Source organism: Phaethon lepturus, unplaced genomic scaffold (genome assembly GCF_000687285.1).
Source record: "Phaethon lepturus isolate BGI_N335 unplaced genomic scaffold, ASM68728v1 scaffold2888, whole genome shotgun sequence".
Classification (NCBI taxonomy): Eukaryota; Metazoa; Chordata; class Aves; order Phaethontiformes; family Phaethontidae; genus Phaethon; species Phaethon lepturus.
In genome coordinates, this window is record NW_010556727.1 from 1 (window position 1) to 25,774 (window position 25,774).

Genomic DNA, 25,774 nt, shown 5'->3' on the forward strand with positions numbered 1-25,774 from the left:
GCGTTAGGCAGCCCGCCCCCGCCTCGCCTGTTTGCCCTGATGATGCCTCCTCTGTCCCTTCAAACTTAGATCCGACTGACAGTTTTTTCTATTGTTTTTTCTCCAGGGCCGTCCAGGCCTGCAAACCTGCCGGGGGCTCCCATAGCTGCCTCCTCCCACCCTCACACATCCGTGATCACGTCACCTCTCCGCGCACTGGCCTCCCTCCCGCCCTGCCTTAGCCTGCCCTGCTGTGGTGCACGTGCAGTCTCAGTTGGCGGGACTCAGACTGAGATTCAGACTGAGACGTCAGGCACATTTGGATGTCATTGTCAGTTGTCAGGTAATAGAAACAATTTTTTTTTTTTTTTTTTTGTTGCTATCTGAAGGTCAGTAGTGCTGCCAAGCTATGTCGTCTTTGCTGTGGGAGAGCTGCCTTCGCTGGGTCATATGGGGAAGGCAGAGAAAATGCCCTAAACCACCCTCCTCCCCTTCCTCCTTCCCCCTCCAACCTGGCGGAGGATGGGGAGCGGGAAAGGGTGAGCGACCCCCTCCATTTCCCCATCCCTCCCCTCCTGCCCGCCCACCTTCGGCTGTCACCAGCGGCCACTGCCGGGGCGTTTGTGCAAAAAAAACCGCCCCGCCCACCTTCGGCTTCCACCAGCGGCCACTGCCGGGTCGTTTGTGCCGCGTTGTGAACAAACATCTGAGACTCCTCACAGAATGTGATACCCCAGTATCAAGATTTCATCTCTCTGGGCTGTTTATTTTAAGCTTAATTGGATAACATTTAACATCTGAGGGTTTTTTTCCCCCCCTCCTTTTTTTTCCCCTTCCCACTAATCACTTGTATTAAAGGCTCTCCTCCACGTCCATGTGCACGCAGGATGTATGTGCTCCATGCCGTTTTCTCCCTTGTGTTGAGAAAATGCTCCTTGGTAACTTGCCATGCATCCCTCGCCTCTCCCCCGTCAGCTTTTTTTTTTCCTTTATTCCTTTTGGATGCCTGACTTTTGTCACTGCAAGGAGGGGAAAGTGATGTGGAAACGAGGCCACACCAAGCTAGCCAAAGAGGACACGGACATATTGTTGCCAGACCCCACCATTTCAGACCCAGCAATCTCTTTGAAATCAGTGGGTGTTTCTGAGCAGGGCTCAGTTGCAAGATTGGGTCTATGGTGAACTGCAGGCTGGAGAGGTGAAAATGGAGAGGGCTTAAAAGAAAATACAGCTGTGGCAAAATCCACTAGCGTTTACAGAGCTCACTGTGGTGGGCCAAACCCTGCAGCCCACATTCATGCTAACGTGCATGGAGTTTTAACAGGGGCTTCCCAGAGTGATGCTGGATAGAATAGAATCATAGAATCATTTAGGTTGGAAAAGCCCTTTAAGATCATTGAATCCAACCACTAACCTAGCACTGCCAAGCCCAGCACTAAACCATGTCCCTCAGTACCACACCTACGTGTCTTTTAAATACCTCCAGGGATGGTGACTAAACCACTCCCCTGGGCAGCCTGTTCCAATGTTTGAGAACACTTTCGGTGAAGAAATTTTTCCTCATATCCAGTCTAAACCTCCACTGGTGCACCTAGAGGCCATTTCCTTTTGTCCTATTGCTTGTTACTTGGGAGAAGAGACCAATACCCACCTCACCATAACCTCCTTTCAGGTAGTTGTAGAGAGCAATAAGGGCTCCCCTCAGTCTCCTTTTCTTCAGACTCAATCCCAGTTCCCTCAGCTGCTCCTCATAAGACTTGTGCTCTAGACCCTTCACCAGCTTCCTTGCCCTTCCTTGGACACGCTCCAGCACCTCAATGTCCTTCTTGTAGTGAGGGGCCCAAAACTGAACACAGGATTCAAGCTGCGGCCTCACCAGTGCTGAGTACAGGGGGACAATGTAGTCCTGCTGGACACACTATGTCTGATACAGGCCAGGATGCTGTTGGCCTTCTTGGCCATCTGGGCACACTGCTGGCTCATGTTCAGCCGGCTGTCAACCAGCACCCCCAGGTCCCTTTCCGCCAGGCAGCTACCCAACCGCTCCTCCCCAAGCCTGTAGCGTTGCATGGGGTTGTTGTGACCCAAGTGCAGGACCTGTCACTTGGCCTTGTTGAAGGTCATACAATTGGCCTTGGCCCATTGATCCAGCCTGTCCAGATCCCTCTGCAGAGCCTTCCTACCCTCGAGCAGATCAACACTCCCTCCCAACTTGGTGTTGTCTGCAAACTTACTGAGGGAGCACTCGATCCCCTCATCCAGATCATTGAACTGGCCCCAAAACTGAGCCCTGGGGAACACCACTTGTGACCAGCTGCCAACTGGATTTAACTCCATTCAACCACAACTCTTTTGGCTTGGCCATCCAGCCAGTTTTTTACCTAAAGAAGAGTATGCCTGTCCAAACCATGAGCAGCCAGTTTCTCCAGGAGAATGCTGTGGGAAATGGGGTCAAAGGCTTTACTTAATTCTAGGTAGACAACATCCACAGCCTTTCCCTTATCCACTAAGCGGGTTATCTTGTCATAGAAGGAGATCAGGTTGGTTAAGCAGGACCTGCATTTCATAAACCCATGCTGACTGGGCCTGATCACCTGGTTGTCCTGTATGTGCCATGTGATTGGCACTCAGGATGATCTGCTCCATAACCTTCCCCAGCACCAAGGTGAGACTGACAGGGTTGTAGTTCCCCAGATCCTCCTGCTGGCCCTTCTTGTAGATGGGCATCACATTTGCTAACTTCCAGTCAACTGGAACCTCCCTGGTTAGCCAGGACTGCTGATAAATGATTGAAAGTGACTTGGTGAGCACTTCTGCCGGCCCCCTCAGTATCCTTGGGTAGATCCCATCTGTCCCCATAGACTTGTGTGTGTCTAAGTGGTGTAGCAGGTCGCTAGCCATTTCCCCTTGGATTATGCGGGCTTCATTCTGCTCCCTGTCCCTGTCTTCCAGCTCAGGGGGGTGGGTACCTGGAGAACAACTGGTCTTACTATTAAAGACTGGGGCAAAGAAGGCATTAAGTACCTCAGCCTTTTCCTCATCCTTTGTCACTATGTTTACCCTGCATCCAATAAAGGATGGACATTCTTCTTAGCCCTCCTTTTGTTGCTAATGTATTTGTAGAAACATTTTTTATTGTCTTTTACAGCAATAGACAGATTAAGTTCTAGATGGACTTTGGTCCTTCTAATTTTCTCCCTGCATAACCTGATGACATCCTTGTGGTCCTCCTGAGTTGCTTTCCCTTCTTTCAAAGGTGATAAACTCTCTTTTTTTTCCTGAATTCCAGCCAAAGCTCTCTGTTCAGCCAGGCTGGTCTTCTTGCCTGTCAGCTTGTGTTTAGGCATATGGGGATGGCCTACTCCTGCGCCTTTAAGATTTCTTTTTTGAAGAATGTCCAGTCTTGCTGGACTCCTTTGCCCTTCAGGACTACCTCCCAAGGGACTCTGTCAACCAGTCTCCTAAGCATGCCAAAGTCTGCCCTCCTGAAGTCCAAGGTAACAGTTTTGCTGACCCTCCCTCCTTACTTCTCCAAGAATTGAAAACTCCATCATTTCATGATTGCTATGCCCAAGACAGCCTCCAACCATTACATCACCCAGAAGTCCTCCTCCCCACAACAGTGGGGCATGTTCCCTAGTTGGCTTACTCACTACCTGTGTCAGGAAGTTACTTTGCACACACTCTGGGAACATCCTAGACTGACTACTCTCTGCTGTATTGTATTTCCAGCAGATATCTGGTAGGTTGAAGTCCCCTATGAGAACGAGGGCTAGCAATTGTGAGACTTCTCCCAGCTGCTTATAGAATATTTTGTCTGCCTCTTTATCCTGGTTGGGTGGTCTATAACAGACTCCCACCATGATACCTGCCTTGTTGACCTTTCCCCTGATTCTTACCCATAAACACTGAACCTTATTGTCACCATCATTAAGCTCTAGACAATCAAAACACTCCCTAATATACAGGGCTACTCCACCACATCTCCTTCCTTCCCTATCCCTTCTGAAGAGTTTATAGCCATCCATTGCAACACTCCAGTTCATGAGTCATCCCACCATAGTTTCCCTGCTGCACAATGGCTTCCAGCTCCTCCTGTTTGTTGCCCATATGTGCATTGGTGTAGATGCACTTCAGCTGGACTATTGATCCCGCCACCTTTTTGTGGGGAGAAAACCTAATTCCTACATGACCATTTTGAGATGCTTCTGTGGTTTTTAACACATCAATAACCCTTGTGTCTTTTCTGCTGCATGGATCCCCATCCCCTACCTCCACTGAGACAGCAGACTGAAGGACCTCACTGGCACACCATCTCTCAAACATTGGTGTGCTGCTCCCAGGCTTATATCTAGTGAGCCTGGTTTTATCCCTTTCCCCATTCAAATCTAGTTTAAAGCTCTTTCAATGATCCCTGTTAACTCCTGTGCAAAGGTCCTTTTCCCGCTTTGAGACAGCTGTACCCCATCTGTTGCCAGTAGTCCTGGTGTTGTATAAACTGACCCAGCATCAAAAAACCCCAAATCCTGCTGGTGGCACCAAGCTTGGAGCCAGGTATTGATCTGCAGGCTCTTCCTGTTTCTTCCCTCATGATTCGAAGGATAGAGAAGAACACTACTTGTGCTCCTAATCCCTTAACCAGTCATCTCAAAGCCCTGAAGTGTCTCTTGATGGCCCTCAGACTTTTTGTTTCAACTTCATCACTCCCTACCTGAAAAGTCAATAATGGATAATAATCTGAGGGCTGTACCAGGGTAGGAACCTTTCTCTTCACATCTTTAACCTGGGTCCCAGGTAGGCAGCAGACTTCCCTAAGAAGGGTAAGTAAGTAATGTGTGAGGATCAGAGGATTTAGAGACACAGCAATGACTGTCAGGAGTAAAACCTTTGTGAAATGGCTCCGCCTATCCCCCTGAAGCTGTCGAAACTTTGCTGCGCTCAGCTTTTTCCTTCCACAAGCAACGGTACCACCTGGCTGCAGTACGTTACATCTCAGGAGATGTCCCTGTAAATCTCTCATTGTTGTAATAACATGAGACAAAAAGTTTTACAAGAAATTTAAATTTTCATCTTGGTAACGCTCGGTCTTGAAAAATAAAATATTCTCTGGAGGAGTCTGAGAGCACTCTGCAGGGTCCTGTTTTGATCCTGGGTGAAGCTCAGGGCGCACGAGGAAGTCTCCTGTGCCGCCTGGGAAAGGCTCTGCCTGGGCTTGCAGCAATGGGCTGTGTGGTGCCCTGCAGTCAGGGCATCCAGGGGATTTGGTCACATTTCCTATCTGAGCTGCTGTACACAGCGTGAGGGGATGCTGTTTTAATCAGGCACTGCTTCATCAGCCTCAGCAGATTGACCAACTGGCCCGAGACGGGTGTAGAGATGGGCTCTTCTAAATGGTGAGCACTGGATCAGAAAGCCAGATAGCTCCCCTGCCTCCCCCTTTTCCTCCTCCCTGTAACCAGTAAACCAAACTGGAACTGATCTCATGTTTTGCTGTTCTCTGTCTTCACTGGTGCAGTTTGCACGCAGGTGCCTTTGGTAGGCCGGTAGTTGTAACAGCAAACTGGATGTCCTGGTTCCCCGTTGCTTCTGATGCCAGCAGCTAGTGGGGAGGGAAGTAAGTACGACTAAAAATAGAAAAGGAAGGAAGGAATAACTTATTAAAGAACATGGGAAGGCGAGGCTTTTGTACTTTGTGTACCTTGAGTTCTCACTTTGGAGTTGTGTGCTGTGAGTTTTCAGAATTGCCTGTTTGCTGGGTGCCAGCTCTGTGGAGAGTGAGACCTGTTATCATGGCTTCCTGTAATTACTGCTGCAGTCTGCGGCACTTAGAGAATAGCTTATATCAAAGTGCATGCTACATGTTTATGACAGTAGTTGATCAAGTTCTGTTGAAAGAAACATTTTCTTCCCTTGAAAAAGGAGATTATGTCTACTTAACCCTTTCTTAGCTCCCATAATATTCACTCTATATAAGCCTGGGCATGGTTTAAACCCTGTGGCAAAGGTTACAGGATCTTCCTCGCCCCCAGAATGTTATGTGGAAATGAAAGAAAAGTGAGTTCTTTGTGTTGACTAATAATCTAGTGATGATCCCTGCATTGTGCCCTTTTTTTTTTTTAAATAGATATTTACAACAGTCACTTGCTCCAGCTTTGGAGATCTGCTTGTCTCTCTGACTTGATTAGCCTTCTATTCTGTCAGCCCTGTTCTTACTTCTGAGGAATTGTTTCCTTCTTTGAACAAAAGCCATCAACAATTCCCGCCTCCCCTCCTCCTTCATAATTTCTTACCTTTCCTGTTTTTCAGCATTCATTTAACTCAGGACTTGGAGTTTTTCCGTGCAGTTCTCAAGCAGACTGCGATTCTGAAGGCTTGAAGTTGCAAGTACTCCCAAATCTCTGCTGGGCACCCACAAATTGGACCCTCAAGAGTCCCAGCAATTTTGTGCTGGAGAGTCTAAACTTCTGGCTGCCGGTGAGATTTGGGGTACGCACGTGTGAAAACTGCATTTGGAAATCTCCAACCTATATAAGAGCAATCGCCTGGAATGCTGAGTAGTGTTCAGTCACGCACAGGGGAAGTCATGCTGCCTCATCTAGAGCTGTTTGCAATCTTTAGAAAATGTGCTTCTGATACTAGTTTCAATGGCAAGTAAGTGATGCTAGGAAGTCCGTTTGGGTGTCTACTGTGTCTCTCAGCCGGTGCTGGTTTTGGTCCCCTCTGTCTTTGTTCAATTCTTTGTATTCAGGGCACCACAGGATGAGGAATTTGCAAGTAAAAAGGTCTATGTTTTTCCACGTGATTTAAAAAAAATATCTACCACTGGAACAATCTCTCCCTCAGTCTCTTTATTTATTTATTTTTTGCCTCAGAGGCTTCTGTCTGTTGAATTGAGTTCTCTCGTTTAAATGTTTTTAGTGCCTATTTAATTAGAAGTTGGAATAGAGTCATGAAATTCACAGGGTTGTGTAGCTTGGATCTAAAATATAAATGGGCAAAGCGTTCATTTTGCTTTACCCCTTGCCAGATTAGGGTGCTTTTTTGAGCTTGCTTTTTATTTCATTTCAATGAATTGCAACTGCTCAGAGTAACTGTAAAACACACACAGTTTTTTTTTGCATAACAGAGACACGCAAATGATTGTTGAGAGACGTAATTATGTAAAGAAAAGTATATGCCCGTATGCAGGCACACATACACTGCAATGCTTTTTGTGGGGCTATTTTTTCACAATACGTCTTCATAAGGCTCTTTTTATGGTGCTGATTTATTAATATTGTACATTAAGGCTTAAATTATCAAAGCTGCCTAAGAGATTTGGATGCCCATTTCCCATTAAAGTTAACGAGAAATGAGCTTTGAAAATCTCAGCGCAGAAGTGCATGGCACTTTACAGCATGCTCTCCAAAGAAGAAAGTCCCTGCCCTGAAGATCCTACAGTGCAAAAGCCCCAGAAATTGAATTATTATCGGCATAAGACGAAGAGGATTGTAATGGCACATATTTATCCCCTATGCTTTCATTCAGATATCTACCTGATCCAGAATCTTTGGACCTGGGCCCACAAGTGAGGGTTTTATATACCTCCGTAAAGATAATTAAATCTGTCCAATATACACATACTCAGCTAACCAGTGAAACTGCTTCCTTCCCACATGTAGGCTGATGGAAGGAGGTGGAAAGCAATTACGATACTTAGTTGCATATATAAAAACAGCAAGTGGGCATGGACAGCAGTGATTAATGGGCAGGGCTGTGAAGTTTAAGGTCTAAAATAGAGGAAGGCATGGGGCCACAGCTCAGAAGAGAGCAACAAGCTCCTGTTAATTCAACAAATCAGCTATATTAGTCATTAGGACATTCTGAAAATCACACAGTCATCTTGTAAAGTTAATATCAATTTACTTAGCTACTGAAATTCTACTTACTGCATCATTTAATTAGGCTGATGTTTTCTTGGCAAAGGTTAAGGTGACAGTAAAGATAAAAGAAGTACCTGTGAGTAAATAATAGGTTTTAAAAGAATACTTTACAATCCTTCAATTATATCACCGAGTTCATTTTGTGTTGGTTTTATAACTGAAGTCAGCCAATAAGAGGAGCTAGATTTGACCACTCTGCTATAAAAAGCTTGATGCAATTAATACAGTCTGTCTAGAAAACAGTATTATTTCAAAAACTTTTATGTTAATGATATGGTATGCACTCGGCACATTTCTTACTAGAACAAGAAGCAAGCTTTTGTTCACTCCAGGCTGGGTTTTATTAACACAGGAGGATCAATGGAAACAAAACAGTAATCAGAGCAGAGAATGCAAACTCATCCAGCAAAAACCTCCTAAATCGTCAAGTTCTAGGATGATGGCTGATACTCTACTATTCATTTTTTATTGAGTGGAATCTCAAAAAAAAAAAAAAAAAAAAAAAATTCCACTAAAACTTGATTTCTGGTCAGCACTGGGTGCTTTTTTGAGAGGAGAAAGAGGAATTGCATATACGTCTCTGAAGACAAAGACCTGAGATCCTTTGTAAACGTATCTTTTTATTTTGCTGCATAAAGGAGAGGTTTGCATAAAGTACTGGCTAACATTCAGGAGAGGTGTCCCTATTAGTCATGGTTACATGTATTTATTTATTTTAGTGAAATATTTAATGCATGCTATAGTAGAATTGACTTTGTGGACAGTACTTACACAGAGTGCAGGGATGTGTGAGAGATGTATATACTGAAAACGGTAATGCATCAGTCTGAGTGTATGCATCCATCTTTTCATCTATCTATCAATCTATGTGTTCATCCATCTATCCAAGTATTAAAATCACATGTGACCTGTCTGTCTATGCAGCTCTCTGTCTCACCAGATATTAAAGTCAGATCCAAACCCAAAATAGATGGATCTAATCACAAACTGATTTTTTGACTGAATGACATGTTTGTCAAGAGGCAGCAAAGAGACCTTAAGATGGCAAAGAGGAGACTAAAATTAGAGTGCTGCACGGGGCAGCAGCGCTGGCCATTTGAGCGTGGCTCAGGCTTTGTTCTAGACAGACACCCTCTCACTATAACTTTGTAAGTCCTAATCATGTCAAGTTAAGAACCAGCAGGAGCAATAGCGATATTTAAAGGTGCTTTAAAGCCGATGCCTGCCATTTCCAGACATCCCAGGAAAAAAGAAAAGCCCTTAATTGCAATATTAATGGGTGGAACTGAATCTGGTAGTCTCAGGACAAAAGGGTTCAAGGCAACGTTGCCTGCAGTAAAGACAATGGCTCCAACATTGAGAGAGTTAACTCGATCGCATACCACTATGCTGAGCCCGAGAGTCTGAACTCTTCAAACGCTCCAAATGGAGAGCTAAATCAAAGAATCCTGTTTCAAATCCATCCAAGATGTTGCTGTTTTTCTCCTCTGACAGGAGAAGCATTTGGAAGTGCAGTTTCTTTCTTTTTTTATAGCTGTCTTAAAAAGGAGTTTGGATGTTTAGCACAGCTGGTGCTCATTACATTATGCACTATCAATAAAATAGCATGTGTAATTAATTTTTAATGCAGTGCTGTATGCAGCGCTTTAAAGCAGTTACTGTATGGGGAGAGCCGACACCGGTCACTGACATCAGAAATATTGAAATAGAGGGCTAGATTTTGCATTTTTAAAGGGTGTATGTGCGAGTGGGGGAAGGGTAATTCCCAGCCAGCAATTCTCTGGCCACAATCAAATTTAAAAATATAGGAACAAGATGGATGAAGGTGATTTTATAATTTGCTTATTGGAATGAACGAATTTATTTCCTTTTAGAGTTTGCTGAGCGATGGCTGGGTTAGGAGTAGGTGACTTCAGAGTGTAGGTAAGCACCAGGGGACTGCACAGCAACTGATCCATCTTTGTTAAAGCACGAACAGGCTTTGGTGGTATCAGGTGGGAGATGAGGCAAAAGGGAAGGTTATGGGAAAGCGAGGGAAGGAAATTTCTGTTCTCTCTCATTGAGCAGGTTTTTCTTTTACGGTGCTCCTTTCTCGTGCCTTGTTGTTCCTGTTAGTAAGAACCCCCATTTTTTCCCCTTGATTCATTAAATATTTGGGAGTATCAGTAGTTTGGAAGGGAGAGAGTGGCTTGGTTATAAAGAGGCACCACTGATGGCAAGGTGCCTGCTGCTCTGACAGAAGACCTAAACAAATCAGAGAGTCTTCTTTTTACTTGGCGTTTGTGCAGTACTTTCCAGAAGACACCAGCATAAATAAATATTGCTTTAATGGGGCACAGTAGGCAAGGTTTGGGAACCACCGTAGCTTTCGGCAGCTGTTATGTCCAGAAATGCCTGGATTGTCTGAAGGAGGACCAGACCTATTTCTGAAGTTGTAGCACGGTGTGTGTTCGTATTCAGCAAAGGGACGGGAATGGCTTTCATGTTTCGGCAGCAGAGTAACCCCCAGGGATGGTTTGCAGGATAGGACCAGCCTCTCCCTGCTGCCACCTCCTTCCCACACTTTTCAGGGAGTTGAATGCCTCTTGGTGAACACTTCCTAAAGAGAGAAGAAATCAACTGCAGGAAGAGAAGGAAGGAAGCAATCACCTATAAAGTGACAAAATTAGGGGTAGTGCTTGTCAGGTGCCTTGCCTTTTGCTTGGGCAATGCACCAGCTTTCTAAGAGTTGATTTTTTTTTTTTTAATACACATGCACGAGGCATAAATGTTTGCAATTATTCTTTCTTTCTCTCAGTAAATTGCCATTCATTTTTACATAGCATATGCTAAACAGTTCCCTTGTACAGCCTCACCTGGCGTATTCAGGATGGAGTTTTCTCCTGCACCTTCAGCAGTAGCTTTTTGTCATCGCTTTTCTTCTCGCTTTCTATCAGATATGTGCGGATGTGTTTGCGTGTCTGAGTCAGGAAGTGAATTGGGCTGTTCAGTTTGTGAGAACAGAGATAAATCTCTTGTGCACAAATATAATGCTCAGCGTCAAAGGAAGCAGGGCGAGCCGTGGTGTGTGGTGTAGGTAGTTGTGATGAGAACTGCTCTTTAGTTCACAAGCCAGTGGGAAAGGTGGAGGCAACAGTGAGGTGTTGTACATTTTGTAGTGAAAGAACTTTATTTTATTTTTTTTAGAGGAATTGGATCACATATTCCTGGGTGTCTCAGGTTTAGGCCAGACAACTGCAAAAAAATTACCCGTGTCCCTCCAGAGCTGCCTAATTCAGAGGACCTGGGTTCTTTTTTCATTTCTGAGTGCTTCATAAAAACAAATGAAAGGAAAAGTTCTGCGCTCAGATGGGACACTTTATGTTCAGAAGGGGATTTGAGTCAGAGAAGCCACGCTGATGCACCTCACGTGTCCCCCACTGGGCTCTTGTGTGCTGCATGTCGGTCCTTCTTTCTGCTGAGCAGTAAACAGCTGAGCAACTGTTAGCAACATATGTTTTTATGCTGTTTGCTTTCTTTTGTACAAGCTTTTTCTAAACATTTTTTTCAGTATGTATAGAAATCTTCTAGGCTAGAGTATGGTATGTGCCTTTGCTACCTTTATTTCCCTCTTGTTTTTGTCTTAATCAAACCATTTCTATGGGTCCCTGTTCCAGCTAATGCAACCTGCCATAGAACAAGCTGGGGAAGCCAGGTTCAATGAGTCAGTAAAACATGCACTTGGAAGGAAACCGGCAAAAATCCCATGTAGCGAGGTCTTACATTTTTTATGAATTCAGCTGTAAGAGTCAGAGGTCCTGGGACTTCTGGAATGAGGTTAATGCACTAAGCGAGGTGGTGGGGAGACACAGGCGCTGGAATCACGCCGTGGAACGGTGCTTTCTAAATTATTGCCTTTGCTATTAACATAAAGAATCTCTGGTTAGAGAGAGGCCAGTTTGCACAACATACCTGCAGCTTTTATGCTTCTTTAAATGTCACTTGGCTATTTGGAGCCAACTGTAAATGTATTCTTTTCAGTACATCCCCTGGCAAAGCAAGGGGAGCATCCTATCCTTTCTGTGTGCCAGACTGGCTCTTACATGTCCCGTATTGACCTAGATTACTTCACGTGACACCCAGATCTAAACCTGATCCTTACGTCTCTTCCATGGCTGCGTGACAAGTGTGGTGCTTCCAGGGTGTGCCGTACCATGCCAGCAGTCCACTGAGGGATGGGTTAGGGACTGCCTAGGGATGCTTTGCTAAGCATCTTTCTATGAGCTGTTTTCTGACTTCAGTGGCATTATACTGTTATGCCAGCTGTGAACATGGCCTGTGGAATTCAGCGATGTACAGAGATTTAACTAAGAATCAGAGTAGTGTTGGGAAATACGTACCCTTGAAAACTGACCATGGCTATTAGGGTGAAAACCAAAAATTCATGGAACCTTGTAAGACCTCACCATAGCACCAGTGCCCTTTGCCTGCTGGGGAACTATTTTTTCAGTTTGCATCTTCTAACAGAGATCTGGGTTATTTTCTCCTCTCCTCTGGTTGAACAGGGAGAGAGTAAGTTCATTTATTATGGCACAGACAGATTGATAAAGCAAAGTCTGTCCAAAAATTAGGTCTGAGTGTTTACAGATTGATTAATCCAAATCTTTTATAAAAATGTGTGAACTGTTGATTAAACTAGGAATAAGATCATTGTGGTTTTGCCTATGGTGAGGACAAGATTTGTGAATAATTTTACCTTTCTGCAAAGCCTAATAATAATAATAATAATAATAATAACAATAATAATAATAATAAAAAAGGCATTATTTCTCTGTTTTTTCTGGTTTCTCCCTAAACTGAACTAATACCTGCACTGTAAATTTGAGGTAGAATTTTAAAAAACTATGTAGCCTACTGAAGCCGAACATTTCACTATCATTATCAATAGATACATCGAATAGTTGTAAAATAATCCTGTGAAATGGTTGTAACCTCCGTCCCAATTTCCTTCGTACTTTCTCCGCACAGTTTCCATGTGAAAGCTGCAGTGGGGCTAGCCACTGCCTCCACCACTACTGTCAACGTTCATTAGTGCAGCTGAGCACACTCATTAACGTCTGAGTTCTTCCCATATTTAGAGCCCTTTAGCCAGCAAGTCTTCCCTTTTTGAGAAAAACCCCAGTGGTCAGGGTCTGAGCTGGGCACTTGAGGTATAGTTTTAATTCTGTGGCCTGGTATCATCCAGAGCTGTGAGGGAGAGTAAGAGTGTGTGGGAGACAGTCCCATCACTGCCTTAAATAATTTGCTCCTTGCCCTTTCCTGCTAAGTTTGCCAGGCCGTGTCTTGTGATTATAAGCTGAGATTTCTTAAATTTGTTTTCTCCTTAATAGGTAAAGATGAGTGGATGCTGTTTCTCACTTTCTCCTCACTGTTTCCACAGATGTCTTCGCTCTCTGGGCCCTGCTGGGACTGCTGGGGAGGTATTACCCAGGGGATTTCGTTGCCCCAGGGTTAGACTTGCCCCTCTGCATGGCAGCACGGGCCTGTATTGCATATAGCTCCCTCCCAGCAAGTCCCAGTGAGTCACCAGCCCGCTTGCTGGGCTGCCTGATGGGAACAGGCTGCTCTGTCTGCGGCCACCCTGGCCATAGGGCTTCTCCCCATCCACACCTTTCCCTTCCCCTGCTCTGCCCCAAACATTTATATTTCATCCCTTTTTTAGTATACCATTTCAACTCTGCCATCAGGTAGGTCCTTCATTCGTTGCTGTCACTGCCAGTGGTCCCTGCAGTAATAATTACGGCATTTTTTCTAAAAATCAAGTCCAAAGTGAATTTTCTGTATTTTGTGTTTTTTTTTAACTTCGCATTTTTTTAAATGGAAATGACTGCTGAAAGTAAACACAGCTTGCAACGTACAGACTTACTGGGCCAGCATGAATTTCCTTAATAAGCTGGGGTATGTGTGTACACGCGCGTGTGTTTTTTTCCCCTTAAACCTCGGAATGAGAGCACTGTCTCTTTAAATCCTAACTCAAACTTTACTGGCGATTTTACAGAGCCTGGTTTCATTTATAGTGGAGCCAGACTTGCTGTGTGAGAGCCGTCCGCATGCTGGAATTAGTCTTAAGCTCGCTTCTGTGGCGTTGCCAAATTCCATGTTTGTGTTTTATTTAGAATTCTTTTCACGGCCAGTCGAATCTGTTCAGGCACACATAGGCAGTGTTGCGCCCCATGGAGAAAATAAGCAAGTTTGCATTTTCTTTGGCATAGGCCACGGCCACAAAAGACTGCGGTCTAAAAAAACATTTTTTAAAAGCTATTTTAACCCATAACAGATGTATAAAGTAGGCACACGCATGCCAGCTTCCTTAGTTTTAATTAAAAAATAATTACGGCTTTAATGGGATGCTAGTGACAAATTTGGATGAATGGTGGGTGACATTATCTCAAGGCTTGCTTCAACTTATAAATTAGTGCATTTCTCTTGGCCAGTGGTACAGATGAAATTAAACGAAGGAGCGGATTAATATTTCTTAAAGTTACATTGAACCAAATGAAAAATCAAATCAAATAAAAAACCAAGGCCCCTTCCTCTCTCTCTCTCTCAGATTCCCATTTGCATGAGATCACAGAACATGGAGGAAAGGTTATTTTCCCTGGCTGATAAACGATCTGGCCAATGATAAACTGGGCTTATTTTTGCACGGTACCCGTCCCTTTCATAATTTCACATCGGTAGCCACATCGCCAAATTATTGTGATTAATGTCAGCAAGCACTTCTATTTATAACCACATCTACCTAGCTAACACAGTATCTCCAAGCCAGGAAATCTCAACTATAAAACCATCCCTGCATCCTACATGTTGCAATGGTTCCCTTTCCATACCTCAGCTAACTGCTGGCTGCCTTCTGGGCTGCGATACCGGCCGTGATTCTTCACATCTTTAGGCTATTTTCCATTTGGGGCTTTTAAGGCTCACCAGAACTGGGCTAGATGCACAGGCTTGCACAGGTAACAACAGTTTATATTTATGAAGAAATAACCAAAGGAGTAATAAACATGTAATGAGGTAACCCCAGATGGTATCTCTGCTGTTATTACAGTCAGGTGTATGCGGAGCTGGTGAAGGGAGAGGGAAGGATGCGCATGGGAGGCTGTGGATGTCGAAGGAGGAGGAGGAGAGGTCTGACGTGTTCACTGGAAAAAGCGTCTTCCTCCTTCCCACGCAAGCCTCCCTCCCACCCATGGACACCCAGAATAGGTGCTGAGAGGAGAGACGATAAAGCAGCACAGTGCCTCAGGGCGTGCAGCAGAACCACGTTTCCTCTGGACCTGCTGGTCCCACCCTGGCAGCCCAGTGTGGGATGGGGCTTTCTGGATGGGAGCAGATGATTGGCTTCATGACCTATGGCACAGGCAGACGAGGATCATTTTGTGTGTGGACGGCCAACCCCTGCTTGCCATTCTCAGACGTATTCTTTCATAAAACCTCTCATCTACTTAACATTTAGCCCCCCTTACAAAAAAACGCTGAAATGCTGCTGATACATGTAATCGAGATGGTGAGAGCTCTTCTTCACTTAGTCATTGCCAGTTTTCTGTAACAAGCATGTTACATTGTTTCCTCATTAAAAAATAAAAGCAAGTTTTGGAAAACGCGATTGAAGGAAGATAGAGAAAGAGAGTATTGGGTGTTTGGTGGATAGCTGTGCACCTTTCCCTAGACCACTCCAGATTTGTCTTGTGATCTACAGATGTTTTGCTACTAATTTTCAGGCAAATGTGCCAATGTCCCTCACCTTGCTTGCTGAAAGCTGTCTGCTATGTTAAGCCGGGGAAATCCAGCAAGAGGAGGCTGCTCTGCTTGGTTCGAGCTAGTCTGGAGAATTTGAGCTCCTCAGGGTGATCCGCTTGATCCCTCGGGGAGAGCAGTGTCTCTCGTCGGTGTGCAGGATGTCCATTGCCTGAAGCTGAACCAAGCCAGACTCCCCAAAGATACGATTCTTAGGTTTTGTTTAACTGCAGCAAGAGAGAGAGAGATTTTCCTTTGTCGATTGAATGAGGATTTCTGTGGTAACATTTCCCTGAGCTTGAATTCCTCATGAGGGAAAATGAAGTCCCAGCATTAAAAACATGAGTCACGCAGTGCAGATGAGAGTCATTTTTACATTCCTGGAATTTTTGGAAGGGAAACATTACATTCATGATAATCCTTTCAATTATACCTTATTGCTAAAATAATCCACGAGGTATTCTGCAGTAGAGGCCTCTGCTATTTGGTTACAGTTGAAGCTTTGAAAATAGCACCTGAAAGCTTTTAGGCTTCTGTGTGCCAGTATCTTAATTTTCTTTTTATGTTGCTGCACAGAGGATGGTCTGGTGTCTTTTGTATTTACTCCTTAGGATTTTTTTGTTTAATAAATAAGGCTAATTTGATTTGTTCTGATCTGTCTCAAGTATCTTAATTGCTGCTGTAGAGAATGATTAATGTCCAGTTGAAAGGATTCCACGTCTATAAATGAGAATTGAAAGCAGATGTTAGTTTGATGAACGTGTGCTGCCCATTCCTTGTCTGCATTGGCTCAGAGAGCAGGCTGCTGAGATATCGCTATCTATCAAAAGAGAGATGTTAGATGCCAAATACAGTTCAGTCTCACACACCTATCATGAGCTGAGTGAACGGTTAACAAATAATGAATCCCAGATAGTTTTTTTCCTTGCTTGTGAAATATCTATACACAAGACAGTGTTATCCTCAAATTGTCAGAAGTACTTGACAAACTCCAGTTCAGGAGAATGCACTGTGAATTGAGTACAACCAGGACTTTGTCTCTCAGTTTTTACTCAGGGAGTCGTGTTGGTACAGTGTTGGTGAGTTCAGTTTCCAGTGCTATTGCATGAGCAGTGCTGATTCTGAAGTTAATTCAACCCATTAAAAAAAAAAAAAAGCTGAAACTGTTCTTTTTTCTATTTGTGGACTGTGGACTAGGTGCTCAAGCACTTCTGGCAAGCCAGGCCAAATGCTTTTCAGAGTTCGCTAGCTTGAGTTCCTGTGGATCTGTGGCGAGCAGACAGTAAAAGGAGCAAAAGGCTGAGTTGCCTGGGCACAAGATCAGGGTTTGTAGCATCCAGCCAACTTTGACGTACACCTGCACACAATAAGTGCAACAGCTTTTTAGATAAAAGCAGGTACAAACAGGATCTTTTCGTGTGGGCTCTCCAGCTTGGTAATGCATGATGCTTTACAGTCCTTCCACAAGCGGTGCTCTCTTGGCTGTTGGAGCACTCCTTCCCAGCCAGTGTGTAACAGCAGGTTAGCGGCCAGTGGGTGTCAGAGTGGAGGAGGAAAAATTTTGGCCAAGGGCAGGCATTTCTGATAATGGCAGTAGGCTTGTCAGTGTTTCCAAAAAACAAAGAGCACTTGCTTTTGAAAGCCTCTCTTAAAAAACCTTTCTTGTACTTTTAAAATGTTCACTAGTATTACTGTGAACAAAAGAGAAAAAATAGTTAGCTTAACAGATTTAGTCATTATGATTTTTTTTTGTGAAATAGCCTTTGCATATTTATTTTTTGTTAAACCGCTATTCAGGTAATGTCTATGACTGGAAAACTATTTCACAGATGGACAGACAGAGATGCAAAGACCAACACAAATCTTCCTTGTTGTCTGTAAATCAGGCTGACTTGGGATGTGTGTATGGCGGGAGAGAGAGGGAAAGAGAGAGAGGAGGGGAGATGGAGGATAAAAGGGACAGAGAAAGGAGTTGGAATCATGGAAAAGGATAGGTACTGGCATCCCAGAGCTCCGGCTACATCAGCTTCTGTACAGTCGTGTTGAAATTACAGCAGAGTACTTCCAGTGGGACCTTCCATTCCCCTGGTACCTGAATAGGATGATGATACTGATTCAGATGATACTGAACTGAGCAGTAAGACTTTTCCAATTAAAGTAACTACGCTTTACTGGGGTAAAACCGCGCTTTTTAGATTGTTTCTGGTGATTTTTCCTGACTTGTATCTACGTGACTGTGCTATAACATCAACAGTTCCCAACTGATGTACCTCACAAAGTGACTGGAAATCTGAAAGCAGACCAAAATAAAATAAATGGTAGCTCTCTCCCTATCAGGTCATACTTTCAAATTATTAAAATCAAGACCTGCTTTCTGTCTTCCTTTAATTCTCTTTCTTTCTCCACTCTCCTCTTAGCTTTCTTTTCTTATAAGGAAGAAACGTAATTGATACAAATGTAACTATCCTAAATTAAGCTGGTGAGATACCCATGTGGCTGATATCATTACTGATCAGTCTGTAGTCCATGGTAAACTTCATTTGTATGGAAGAGAGCCAGGACTGAAGTCAAGAGATGGGGCACAGCTTATCATGCAGTCAGCAAAAAATGTTGCCGTTTCTCTTGGTGGAGTCTCCTGACTGGTTGTTCCTACATCCTTCTGGGGGGTAGGAGAAAACACCCTTGAGAAAATGTGTAAAGAAAGCTATCCTTTGTAACATGGTGGCTTTCCCCATTGCAGTGAACTCAGCCTGCCGAATGAGCTGCGAATGTGCAATTTTTGCAGGACAGGGCTTGTCCGCAGTATTTTATTGTTTCTGGAAGTGGTCACTTGAGCAAGCACACATGTGCTGTGAGTCAGTATTGGTTTGCTCTGGCTGCTGCTTAGCAGGTTCTCCTATGAATAAAGGTGTGTCTGGCCCTGAGCAAATTGTGGAACTCCCTCGCGTTGGCAGTGGGAAGGTGTAAAGGCGTTGGGAACTTCACGCGGAGCGCATAGCTCAATGCACGTCAGAGGCTCAGCATCAGGAATCTCATGTTTGCTCTGCATGGGCAGATACTCTGTTGGCCTTACACAACTGAGGGCATGGCTGTAAGTTTTAATCATGCCTCTAAAATCAAAGGAAACACTGCACAGGGAGTGTTCATTGGAAAAGGCAGCTTTAGGAGACCAACAACAGGCTGTCTTTACAGGTGGGAGAAAATAAAACATTCCTGTCCAGGGGTCCACAAATTACCCTGTAATCTGGCTAAAAAAGGAAAACCCAGGTTGAAAAATATTGTGAGTGGATTTGAGAATTTGCTGTATGCTTTTATTGCTATCTGGTGAAATGTATTGATAAGAGAAGGAGATTCTTGTATTGCATGGCCTATTCCCTACATTTTGGGAAATCTATTCAGGCTTCTATTGAATTGACCCCCTGGAAAAGTCCCTTGATTTCTCCATGGAAAGTCTCCCACCAATTCGGTAAGGAATTCCAACTCTTTACTCTCTGATGGGAGTATTATGAGAGTAAAGATGTGGAAGTTTCTGAGGTGCTCAAATACTAAAATAATAAAAAGCTATAGAAGTATATAAAATGAATGAGAATAATTTAGGTTAATTTTTGAGGAATTGCTCATCCTGGGTTTTACTGCATGTGATGGAAATGAGACTGAGGGCCATTGATGGTGATTGATGTTAGTCCAACTGTTACTGTGTTTAAAATACTCACAGGTGTATAAGAGGTACTGCTGTTACTCCTCTCTGTGAAAACGGTGGATCAAATTGTGCTCTCAGGTACAGCAGCTCAAGACCATTGCAAATTAAGCCATTGGAAATCAATGGGGTTGCACATTTGTAACTGAGATCAGAATTTGGCTTGGCCTTGTGCGGTGCTCTGTGTGTTAATTCTTGCATCTAAACCTGGAAGAAATGGCTTTTTTATTACAACAGTGCTTGAAGAGACCCTAGGAAAGTAAGGTGTAAATATTAGAGGCTGCCAACAGCTAGTGGCAGTTTCGGCCTAATAAACTGGAAGTAAATAACTTGGTGATTAGCTGGAATTGGCAGGCCACTTAAACACGGCGCTGACTGGGTACATGGTTTTCCCTGTTCACACCTTAATACTATACAACAGCATGGATGGATGCCTGGAAGATATATGAGCCTTAGCAGAACTTGTTCTGAATCTACCTTGACACTTCTATTTGTGAATAATCTTAATGATAATAACAACAACAACAACAACATGTACTTAGCTAGAACCTTTCATCCCAAGAAGCCCAGAGCGCTTCTAATTTGATGAGTGAGCAAACAATAAACATTAAAATTTGAGTCATTACAGCAAGGATAGTTTTGCAGCTCAAATGCTGAACTGGGAAGCCAGTGGCAGCTGGCGTTTCTTGCTGCTGCCCTCACCACACAGTCCCTCTGTGAACCCGGCCAACTCCCTTTCCCCCAGTGTGTCTCTGTAGTGGGGACGTGTGAGGCTTAATCTCAGACAAACAGGTATGTGGGTAAAGCAAGCAATGCAAGAACCTAAACCGGATTATTGTGAATAGACTTGTATGTTCAGGGAAATTCAACCCTTAGACATCCACTCTAGGAAGAAATATGATCAAATAGCGAGGGAACAAATGAACTCTTTCAGGGCAGGACATAGACGAAGTCCATGGGAGTTATCAGAAAAATCAATTGCTATTGATTCAGTGAGCATTAGATCAGGCTTCTTGCTCCCCGGCTGCCATTAAGTTGTATTTCAGGAGACAACAGGGCATTTTGGCAATGGTAGTAAGAGAAGGTTTGGCACAGTCCACTCATTTTTGCCATTGCCATGCTCCTGTCTCACTTCTCTCTCTTCTTATGTCTGTGTACCGTAAGTAGCAAGAGAAGATTCTGGTTCAGTTGTCATTTGCTGCCTTTCTGAGTCCTACTCCGATCTCTAACATATAGGCTTGCTTTAACATTTTGTTGTCCCTCTGGATGACTTGACTTTTGCCTTTGCAGCAATGAGGTTCCTGCTGCAAGGAGGAATTCCCCTCTCCTGTGTAATAAAATGACCAGACTGGGTTGGCATTGTGTTCCCAAAGAGAAAAGGATATAAAATACTCAAACAGTGCCAGGCTCCCTGACAGAATTAATACCTCACAGTATTGTGTCACTCCTGCGGCCTCTGCTTTTCAGTTACCCATCCCTCTTAGTCATTTCATTAGTCATTATTTTTGGCAATGGGTGTAACTATCTGATTTGATTGGAAAGCACCAGGGTTCAGTGTCCAGGTTTGTTACTTATGAATAGTGGCCATCATGTTGACATGTAGATTCTTAAGAATTTAAGCTTGTAGGGGTCAGAGAGTATAGTGTTTCTTGACTCCTCTGCTCTCTGAAGTGTAGTCTTTTAGTTGTTTAGAAATGGAGCAATAATCCTTAAAAATGCTGCAACTTGCCTGAGATTGTATAGCATAGCTCATGTTTGTGGTTTCTCCTAATCAGCCCTCACAAGTGAGTATGACCATTTTACAGGCAGGAAAAAAAAAGGGCTTGGGCACAGACTTGGTTAGTAAGTTCCCGGCCTCTAGCAATCTGGTCTGGTCACGTTGCTACTTGAACAACAGGCATAAAATGAATGTATGTTTGAAAGTGATTTGCTTCGGGTTTGGATTAGGCCCATAATCCAGATCTGCAGTTATCAAATCATCTTGCAGAAGATAAGAGTATTTTGGCCCAAGGTAGTGAGAATTGAACTGCATGACAAAAGTACATCTAAAATTCCTTCTTAGGAGAGCTAAAACTTATGCATGGACATACCGGAGCATTTCTGATCAAATCATGGGATCTGCTTGTCTTTTAACTTTTACTGTAACTGAGAACACACAAAATAAATTAAAAAAAAAAGAGGGGACCCGAAAGATTTAAATACAACTGTCCTGGTTGTACTAATCTTATTTTGTTGAGATTAAGCATTTGATACCTGGAGCCCACTAGGAAAGCAAACCAGGGTTGTCTCTGCAATGTGAATCTCCAGGTTTTGAAGTAATCAAGAATCCAGAATGGCTGCTTTATGTGGGATTTCTTAATTTCTTCAACCTCTTGAACGAAAGTTAGAGCTGTGTGAAGGTAGGTGTGCGTGGTATTTTGCAAGCAGACATGAGCTTGTTCTGCCCATGCTTCAAGCCAACTGGACAGAAGCCAGTCCTGCACCGGAAGCCATACAGCTGGGTGAGTGAGGATGTTGAGCCCCAGCCACGTCTCTCTGCAGGGCTTGTTAGCTCGGGTTTGGGGTTGTACTAACCACAGCTACATGTCCTCTGTGTTGGTGCTGGCTTGTGTCTGTCCAGGTTGGAGTGCAGTCAGGGCGAGCCTTTGTCAGCCTGCCAGATACCATGTAGACATACCCTTCCTCACCCTAGGTAGCAGTTTCTCAGGCACTTAATTTTCGTTGAAGTCAGCATGAGCAAACGTTAGTCATCTTGAGTAGCGGTTGCCAAAGGAGGTCCTTTGTGTAACACATAGATTTAGCAATCTAGGCATTGACTTTGCATTACTAATGTGTCATCTGCTTTCTCCTAGGCCCTTCCACTCTCTTGGTCACTGTCAATCCCCTTTCCTGCTAGCTGCTCCAGTCTATAATTGCATCTGACTACAGTGATACAGTTGTTAGCCCTGGAGAAGTCTCTAGACTTTATCGCTCCCCTCCCTCAGGCAATGCAGTTTGCCACCAGCCCTGAGAGACTGGTTTGAAGTCTCTTGAAATTGTTGAGATCTCGATAGTACATTATGGTGATATTGCCCTTTCTCTTCACCTTGAAGTAGGGAGTGGCAATTCAGCCATAAGAGAATGAGTGACTTCAGCAAGCTGGTGTTTCTTCCCTAGGGAGTATAATACAGCTTTCACCCTAGAGGGTACAGAATATGGTTCACAGAGTAAAACAGAGTAAAAAAGAAGTTGGCATTGGCTTGTGTTTTCAAGTTGTCTGAGCTTTGGTTGGTTTCTGTAATTCAAGGAATTGTAGAAGTACACATTTTATGTTTCCTTTTATTGTCTGCTACTAATGCACTAGTATTCCTTTCTGCTTGGCTTTTAGCTGAGGAAACTTGAACTTCGTAGTGATATAAAAGCTTGAAGTTGCCCAGAAATATCCAGCTTCCTTCAGTTTTTCAGATGCTAGCACTGGTGTTCTGAAAAAAAACTCCCACATGATCTAGGTGTGAAACTGGTTTGTTCAATCAGCTAGAAACTTCATGGTGACTTCTGTCAGGTTTCTCATAAGGATTTCCATCCTAAGAATAGAGAACAACAAACGTTCACTTTACATCAATTATTAAAGTTTCAAATTGTGTTTTTCTTCCTACTGGAATGAAACCCAACTTAAAAATTTCTGAGAAATGGAATTTTGTTTTCAGATTTTTAGGCAAAACCATGATATTGTGGTTCAAACCCAATGGCTTCTGGGTCAGTATCAATGCTGTTTCAGCATCTTGCTACCAGATCATTTGCAGTCTGACAAAAGTAGTTGAATATGGGTCTTATGAATACTAGGGCAGGTCCCTGACCACTAGGCAACTGTCTTTCTCTCTCTTGCACAGTCTTTCTGATGAAACTTCACTGAAATTCAGCTCTTAACACAGGTCATCTTAGCTGTCAAGAATCTTCGGTAAAGGTGTTCTGAGCAGCTCTAGTTCATGTTCTTCAAACTTGTTTTAACATTAACCACGTAAGTCAAATCTGTGGTGTCCCATGAAACAGAGTGGGCTTTATACATTGACTACCTTGTTTGGCTGGCAGAGTTACCCTCCAAGAGCTTTTATAATGTGATTGATAGACATAAGAAAAGCCTTCCAATTGTCTCTTCCATGCCCTGCGTATCCCAGCTAGATTCCAAATAGGATCTGAAAGTCCAGACATGGGTCACTCAGCCCTGGGGTGTTATGGATGCCCTCTTAGACCTGGGAGGAAAGCAGTGGAAACATACCTTGTAGAGTGGATGCACTTCACAATTGGAGAGATGTAACCTAATTTGTCAGCTATCACAAAACTCATTTTATTTCCATTGTTACGATTTTGGCTAGAACTGTTCAAGCTCTGTAGGGTTCAGTTCACAAGGTTGAACGTGAACTGAACCCTGCTCCCAGGTTGAGGAAGGGTGGGTGGAGAATCAAACCTTTCAAGTTTGTTTAGAGGGATGAGTATGAGAAATTCCCACCTTCAGGACTCCTCATCCTCTTCCTCTACTCACACATGCACTGAGCCTTTTAGTACTTTTTACTCAGGACTTCATAGTGATCCTGGTAATACTTTCTCTCCATTTGTGTTTCGGGCTTTCTCTGCTGAGTCACCCAAAACACTATACAGCGCTTTCCTCTCCTTTGGGGCTCTAGGTGCTGCCACTAATTAGCTCTTGCATTGTTATAAAGTATAATCAGGATCTGCCCCATGTTGTATGTTACCTCGTTGCAGATTTGATCTTCTCTTGGTAATTCACATATGGAATCTGTCTCTCTACCCCAGTTCATGAGAAGTGTTTTATAACATATAGAAAACATGATAGGGATACAGTTCTTCTCAAGCTACTGAGAACAAACACCAGTGCAATATTGTGGCTCATTAAGGCTACTTGCAGCAGGATCCACATGCAAAAACCCCCAACCTAAAAAGTCGGACACCAGGCAAAATCATATTTATATTCCACAGCGTTGATGTGGCATGTGCAAGGACTCGGTGGCATTTTTAATTCACAGGTGTGTCCCTATCAGTGTCCCCTTCTCAAATATTCATGTTCATCCCAACTTTGTTTTGGTGTGTTGGCCATATTCTGTTCTTGCTTACACCCAGTTGATTACCAGGAATTAAATACTTGTAGTGGCAAAACATATTAAAGACAAGATAATAAAAGAACAGGATTTTGTGTACATTTCCAATTAACTTAATTAGTATATATATTTTTACTTTGGCTATAGAGAGGTATTAATATGGCTCCTCAACTTGGCACAAAGTAAATCCCTCTCTTGCTACTGCCTGTAGGTGTCCTCAGAAGGAATAATCCAAGCCTCTGAGCGATTTAGCTGTAAGGTCCACCTCACTTTTTCTTACAGTGACAGTACCATTTCTCTGTTTAAGTGCAGTACAGAACATGTGGCTTTGAACATGTGGATTTTGGTGGAAGACAAACAGATTCCCTCTCCCCTTGATGTTAGAAATAGCAATAACACTGAGCAGTCAAAATATTTCAGTCCCTCATTCTAACTGTATTTCAGTGTGCCTGTGTTTCATGTCCTGTTATCATTGCAGGAAAGAATCCCCAGTGCTTGATAGCTTTTTTTGGTGCTTTTTGCAAACATGAGAGTGAAGAAGTAAGGGGGAGCTCTTCCACAACAAATATCACTGCATGCTCTGGGATCTTTAGGAAACATACCTTTTTTTTTTTAAAAAAAAAACAACTATCTTCCAACAGTCCTTATTATTAAGATATTCATTTTTATAAAGGGATGTTAAATAATTAAGCCTGTGGAAGGGGCAACATCAACAAATGCTGGAATATATTTAAATAATGAAGAACATCTTTAATTTGTACATGTAAAATAATTGTGGGCTGATGGCAGGTTAAGCATTCATATTTATTAAAATGTACTTGCCTCTCCTTTAGAGGAAAAGGGTTGTCATTTCCTATACTCTCCCTGAGCCTGAGCCACTTCAAGGCTTCCTTCCGGAAAGTCAAAAAGAATCAATTATGCGTTGCGGTTGCTTTCCCCCAAAATACTTTGATTGCCTCATTTTGTTTTAGCTGAGAGCGCTCAAGTCATTCCTCTTTATACAGGAGGGAAGAGGGGTGTAGAAATTACCCAGTCTGTAACCAAATAACCTGGCCTTTAGTGCAGATTCCTAGTGATTCAGAATATTGACAGCAATCAGGAATCTCAGGCTGTTGAAACTTCCCCTCTAATTGAACTGGGAAAGGTAAACCAGTTTCAGTGCTCCGCACGCTGTAATTGCAATAATTTAATTTAGCTATTTAACCTGTAATTCAGTGGTATTTATTAAAGAGCATAGGAGAAAATGAGGCCATTAGGAGCCAGAGATGAATACATTGAAATGAAAATGAACACTTCTAACTGCTAGT

General features: G+C 43.4%; 1 protein-coding gene across 1 annotated transcript in view; it reads left to right on the forward strand.

The window, feature by feature from the left end:
- Positions 1 to 106: 106 nt before the first annotated feature.
- The window catches only part of BCL11B (B-cell CLL/lymphoma 11B (zinc finger protein)), a gene marked incomplete at both ends in the record, with an annotated part of 51,752 nt that continues 26,084 nt past the window's right edge, over positions 107 to 25,774 (forward strand). Inside the window, one exon of the mRNA XM_010292537.1 lies at positions 107 to 322. Coding sequence (XP_010290839.1) covers positions 107 to 322 — 216 coding nt within the window. The remainder of the gene's footprint in view (positions 323 to 25,774) is intronic.